Genomic DNA, 6,710 nt, shown 5'->3' on the forward strand with positions numbered 1-6,710 from the left:
TCCCTGTGTCACTCTGACTACATGGCAGTCATTCTCACCTTTCTCCATCTTGATGTCCTAATAATCCTAGGAAAGAGAGTCAAAGGGCAAATGAGCCGGACCAGACCTGACGGGGCAGTCCTTGTACTTCAGAGCCTGCCCCTGCAGTGGGTGGGGGGCAGGGAAGGACAAGAGGGAAGAGCGCAGGTGCAAACTCCTCGCAGTCATATGCATTCACTATTAAGTGAACTTCCAGAGGCTGGTGGCACCTTTGGTTGGAACACTGTTCTGAGATCTTTGCCTCCCTCAGGCTCCCGAGAATCATGCCTCCTTCCAAGCAGCCTAGTCACTTCCAGAGTCTGATGCTTCTGCAGTGGCCTTTGAGCTACCTTGTCATCTGTGAGTATTGACCCAAGAGTGCATAGCAAGAAGCCAGAGTCAGAAGCCAGGGCCAGATCTAGGGTGACTTTTAGGGCCATGTGAAGTCTCATCTTGAGCCTTTCCATCATCTAAGATTGTACTAGAGAGTAAAACCAAGGAGTCTTGAGTTCCATAAGTGCCCTAGAGAAGAATGAGATAGAGCCCCAGGAGACAGTGAGAATATGTAGTGGGAGGGGGCAGGGGGTGGAACAGGGTCATGATGGATATGAGTAGATCTAGTTAATTTCAGCCACTTCCTAATCCTTACTATCTAGAGAGGAAAAGTGAGGCTCAGGGAATGCTCCCTTATGATCATGGGGAATAGGACAGAGGAAACATTAGCATCCCAGACTTAAAGAAGTAGAGCCTGTGTTTTAACCATAGAGTTGTCTATTCCGGGAGTGGGGTGGTGGTAGCATGGGGGAAGACAGTGTCATTGGAAAGAATGGTGAATGGGCAAGAGGACAAGCATAGTGGATAGGAAACACTAGAAGGATGCAGATGCTGGGTGGGCAGCGTGTAGGAAGATATAGATAGTATAGGGGTGAGGGAGAGTGGGCTAGTGGCTTAAAGAGGGATAACGGATAGGGAGACAGGAGACAAGAGGAAAAAGATGGTGACCAAATGGGGGCAGGAGGAAAAAAAACTGGTGGGAAGTAGAGAGCAGGAGTACAGAGGTAGTGGCTGTAGAGGGAATCAGGTGGACAGGGATGACAGGTAGGCAGAGAAATAGGGCTTCTGTATGGTAGGTGATAGAGGAAAAGTTTGAAGGACAAGTAGACATGGATGGTGAACAGGACCTGGATTGTGTTGAGGGCCAGGACCAGAGGCTTAGGTAATGTGGAGGGCTGGTGATGGGACTGGGCATGGTCAAGTTCTGCTGGCAGCACAAATTTGGTCTAACCTGGTCCCTCATCAGTTTGGATCTTGCAGCCATTGTTCATCTACCTGCTGCTTACATCCTTGTGGCCGCTACCAGTGCTTTACTTTGCCTGGTTGTTCCTGGACTGGAAGACCCCAGAGCGAGGTAAGACTCACAGACCTGGAAAGAAGAATGTTCCATCATAACCTGCAGCCAGGGAGTCCCACTCGCCATACCACAGGCCCCTTATCCAAGTTCTCAGAGCCACAGGAGCTGGGCCAAACAGGACCATCCTAGGGTCTCCTCCTTTCCCACCTCTCTAGCAGAGCCATGCTAGGGAATCCCTGAGTCCGTGGAATGTATGGGATGGCACACACTGACATCCTCCCCTACTGCTTCTTTTGTCTCAGGTGGCAGGCGTTCAGCCTGGGTAAGGAACTGGTGTGTCTGGACCCACATCAGGGACTATTTTCCCATTACGGTAAGTATCTCTTCCCCAGTGTCCCCAGAGTTCCCAAAATACTAGGTAGGCATTTATACCACATGACTAGAGTTGTCCATAAGGAAGATAAGTATCCCAGGGAAGTCTCAGTCTATGCTAGATATACTTCAAGATTCAACATTTCTACTGAGCACTCCATACTCAGCTAGGAAACTTTGGACACCCTTGGCATCACCTGCCAGCTGACACAGGCAGAAGGCAAGCACAGTTCAGATCAGTTTAATAAGCATGGATTGAAAATCTACTCTGAACCATGTTAGCAGTACAGAGAAATGAATAGGATGCAATTCTCTGCCATTGAGGAGCTCACATCTAATGGGGAGCACATTAGCATAAAGTATATTATTTGTGTGGCACAAGGTACAGAAGTAGTTCAGATGGGGGATAAGGAAAGGCTTCACAGACATGGTGATATCTTAGCAGGGTTTTCCAAGTTCCATACAAGTTATTTAGGCAGGCACTGGAAGGGGATTGGCGGGAAACAATGCCAGGAAGAGGTTCCAGAAATGTACTGTTATGCTGGTCCTCAGGGCACTCTTTGGAGTATACAACAAACACCGCCCCGACTTTTAGAGCCAAGCTTCCTGATCTTTTTCACAAAAGTGCTCATAGACAATGATAACTTGCACAAAGCACACTGACATAGATGGCTGAGGCTACTTCTAGCCACAGGCAGGAGATCTGGCAGTTCTAGCTGTCCCAGATCCTACCTTGTTGTCCAATGGCTACAGAGACCAATATCTCAGCCCTCCTGAAGCCCATTCAGGAAATCTGTTGGAAAGCTCTGCTTTAGAGAGCACCCTGATCCCCGAAGTATCACCACCCTTGTTTCTGCCATGTAATCTCATCCCACCACCTCTGGCATCTCTCTTCATGGCTGCAGATCCTGAAGACAAAGGACCTGTCACCTGAGCACAACTACCTCATGGGGGTTCACCCCCATGGCCTCCTGACCTTTGGCGCCTTCTGCAACTTCTGCACTGAGGCCACAGGCTTCTCGAAGACCTTCCCAGGCATCACTCCTCACTTGGCCACGCTGTCCTGGTTCTTCAAGATCCCCTTTCTTAGGGAGTACCTCATGGCCAAAGGTGCATCTGACCATACTTGCTTCTGCTTGGAAATGCACCCTTTTAAATCCCATCCCCTCCTCCCCACCCCCCACCCCCATGTCATTATAGCACAGTAGTCAAAAGCATATGTTCTAGAGCTAAGCTGCCTGGGATTGAACCCTCCTAGCTCTGCCACTTGTGTGGTCTTGAGCAAACTAGCCTCAGTTTCCTCATCCATAAAGTGGTACAGATGAAAATAGTCTGACATCAGTTGTGGGATGATGACTAAGTGAGATGATGCAAGTAAAGAATTCGACACTGGCCAGGCGCAGTGACTCACGCCTGTAATCCCAGCACTTTGGGAGGCTGAGGTGGGTGGATCACCTGAGGTCAAGAGTTCGAGTCCAGCCTAGCCAACATGGGGAAACCCCATCTCTACTAAAAATACAAAAATTAGCTGGGCATGGTGGTGGGCACCTGTAATCCCACCTACTCAGGAGGCTGAGGCTGGAGAATCATTTGAACCCAGGAGGTGGAGGTTGCAGTGAGCTGAGATCACAGCATTGCACTCCAGCCTGGGTGACAGAGAGAAACTCTGTCTCAAAAAAAAAAAAAGAATTCAACACAATGCCTGCCACAGAGTATATCTTCAATAAATAATAGCTGTTGCTCTTAATTAAAAAAAAAAAGGTACCATTATACATGGGATTCAGAAAGTCCTTCTGGTTATCCCACTGAAAACCTTCCTACCGGTTTTGGCTCAGTGCCTCCTGCAAAGTGAAGATATTGCCTGATCGTGAGCTATTCTGTTTGTCAGCAGCCTTTTCTTCTCCACATTTTTTAGTCCCATCTCATTGCTCCTCTCCTTCTTGGAACTATGGGAACAAGCCAGTGAAGAGCAGAGAAGAGTGTTCCCTCTTAGCAATTTTCTCCTCTCCTGATCATTTTGCTCCTTGATTCTCTTTAGGTGTGTGCTCTGTGAGCCAGCCATCCATCAACTATCTGCTGAGCCATGGCACTGGCAACCTCGTGGGCATTGTAGTGGGAGGTGTGGGTGAGGCCCTGCAAAGTGTGCCCAACACCACCACCCTCATCCTCCAGAAGCGCAAGGGGTTCGTGCGCACAGCCCTCCAGCATGGGTAGGTGTTCCCCACAGAGGGGCAGTGCATGGTGTTCTCTGAGCAGCATGACCCTGTAGGTGAGGCCAGGATGAATCAGATGTGAATTTTGCCCTCAAGGAACATACTACCAAGTAAGAAAAATTGGTCATCCAGTCCTTCTGAGCTAGCTCAGCTAGTTTCTAAGGGGCCAAACCATAAACCCAGGTTCAATATCAAGGGGATTGGGCTAAGGCTGCCCTGGCATATAGATGATGCCCACATTATTTCTATCAATACTGGTATCTACATCTGTCTGCTAATGGTAAGTGCACGGGGCAGTACAGTATAATGAGTGTGTGTGCAGGATTGGGAGTCAGGAGCCTGATTTAAAATCCTGGCTCCGTGACTGTGCACTCTGGGACGGGTTCCTTACCATTCTGAGCCTTGGTGTTTTTCATCTTAACAATGTGGCTAAGAACTGTACCTACTCCATAGGGTGACTGTGGGCTTTAAATGAATTTATCCCCACAAAACAGTTACTGTGTCCCTGGCACACTGTAAGAGATCAATAAATGTTAGTCATTGTGATTTAGGAGTCCAGGGCTGGGGCTGTAGAGTGCCCCATTGAGTCAGCAGGCCAGCTCTCTGGACACAGGGACAGTTGTCGTATTGCAGACCTAGAGAAGAGGGGAGCATTTCTTCCAAGGACCTTGCCTGAAGGGCCTGTTCACCAGTTGGAAGAATTATGTAGGGAAGAGAGCTCTGAGCTGGGAGTCCTGGGTTCTAGTCCAGGTCCTGCCACTCACTCACTGCCTGAGTGACCCTTTTAAATCCCCCACGGTGCCCTCCATGGCCTTTGCTGTGAGGAACCAGTAATGTAACATATGTCAAAGTGCTGACAGATTGTTATTAGCAAGTCACAAAGATTTGTATAAGAGAGATTTACTCTTCTCTCCCTCACGGAATTCGAGCCTGACTATCTACCCAGGGCACTGTTCAGGGTGGAATCTCATGGTCTGTGGAAGGGAAACAACTTTTCTCTGCCCTAATCCCATAACCCAAGGACAGAATACCTTATGCATTGCCCCCTTGGGTGAGGGACATCTGTGCAAAATTACTGTATGGGTATGGGCATCTGTGCAAAATTACTGTATGGGTATGGGCATCTGTGCAAAATTACTGTCATCTCTGTTCTTTCTACTAATAGAAAGAGTCGGGTATTCCCCTCCTTGACACCTCCTGGAAACTTTTCATGATATGGGTCTTTCTGGGGATCTCTGCTCAACTTCTCTTGCTTCCCTGATGCCCCCTGCCCCCTGGCTATATCTCGCCCTTGTAATCCTGGCCCAGAGAGAGCACTCTCACTGGCCTTGAAAATTTCATGACAAGAGACATTAAATAGGGAAACCCTGTTTAGTGCAAGAAAAAATGCTTTATGTCACCAGGATTTCATCAAAATAGATGAGGGCCTGGCAAGCAAACAAATGTTCTTCCAGAGTGGGTCTCATCCTAGCTTGTGTTTAGAAAATAAATTGGAGTTTTCCTACAGGGCTCATCTGGTCCCCACCTTCACTTTTGGGGAAACTGAGGTATATGATCAGGTGCTGTTCCATAAGGACAGCAGGATGTACAAGTTCCAGAGCTGCTTCCGCCGTATCTTTGGCTTCTACTGTTGTGTCTTCTATGGACAAAGCTTCTGTCAAGGCTCCACTGGGCTCCTGCCATACTCCAGGCCTATTGTCACTGTGGGTGAGTGCCACTCTCAGCCCCAGTGCCACCTCAGGTTTCTCAACCTCAACCTCAGCCTGGCCCCACCAAAGAAGAGGGCAGCAGAGGGGAAGGTGGGAGCTGATCTGGGATGCGAGAGTCAGGCCCAAGGTAGGAGAGGGAGGTTAAAGGAAGAGGAGGTTCTAACACTTTCCTCTTCTCTTTTCCCATCTCTCTTGGCAGTTGGGGAGCCTCTGCCACTGCCCCAAATTGAAAAGCCAAGCCGGGAGATGGTGGACAAATACCATGCACTTTATATGGATGCTCTGCACAAACTGTTTGACCAGCATAAGACCCACTATGGCTGCTCAGAGACCCAAAAGCTGTTTTTCCTGTGAATGAAGGTACTGCATGCCCAGGAGCACAGGAGTGCCTGTCTTGAAGAAGAGACTCACCTGCCACTAACCGAAGAGAGGCAGGAGATGAGGGAGCTTATATGTGGTAGGGGAGGGCATGAGGAATTCCTTCTTTGCCTTCTTGCCACAGGGCCCTTACAGGAGTTCTTTCTGAAGAGCTGCACACAGTCATTCCTCAAAGGAGGGCATCCTAGTGCCCCTCATGCTGGGGCCTGATGCTTGGTCATCATTTGAGTCCTCTGGGACACATTAGCAGTCACTGCATATTCCCCCAGCCCCTGGGCAACTATGTACTTTCTGTCTCTGTGGATTTGCCAATTCTGAACATTTTATGTAAATGGAATAATACAATATGTGGTCTTTTGTGGCTGACTTCTTAGCATAATATTTCCAAGGTCTATCCATGCTGTAGCACGTGTTCGTGTTTCATTCCTTCTTATGGCTGGACAACACTCCAGCGTGTATAGGTATACCACATTTGTTTATCCATTTACCACTTGATGGACATTTGGGTCATTTCCACTTTTCAGCTGTTATGAATAGTACTGCTATAAATACTCATGTATGTACAAGTTTTTGTGTGGTCATCTGCCATCCCCAGATATAAAGGCTTATCTTATGCCCACACCACTGACAAGCATGCCTTTAGGATAGATAAAAGGTACCCAGGATCAT

General features: G+C 48.4%; 1 protein-coding gene across 1 annotated transcript; it reads left to right on the forward strand.

The window, feature by feature from the left end:
• Window positions 1-261: 261 nt before the first annotated feature.
• AWAT1 (acyl-CoA wax alcohol acyltransferase 1) lies at window positions 262-6,386 on the forward strand. Its single transcript, XM_055269463.1, has 7 exons — window positions 262-378; window positions 1,319-1,426; window positions 1,672-1,742; window positions 2,647-2,851; window positions 3,780-3,951; window positions 5,462-5,661; window positions 5,863-6,386. The coding sequence occupies exons 1-7, from the start codon at window positions 303-305 to the stop codon at window positions 6,015-6,017; spliced, it is 987 nt and encodes a 328-aa protein (XP_055125438.1). The 5' UTR covers window positions 262-302; the 3' UTR covers window positions 6,018-6,386.
• The last annotated feature ends 324 nt before the right edge of the window (window positions 6,387-6,710 follow it).

Source organism: Symphalangus syndactylus, chromosome X (assembly GCF_028878055.3).
Source record: "Symphalangus syndactylus isolate Jambi chromosome X, NHGRI_mSymSyn1-v2.1_pri, whole genome shotgun sequence".
Lineage (NCBI taxonomy): Eukaryota > Metazoa > Chordata > Mammalia > Primates > Hylobatidae > Symphalangus > Symphalangus syndactylus.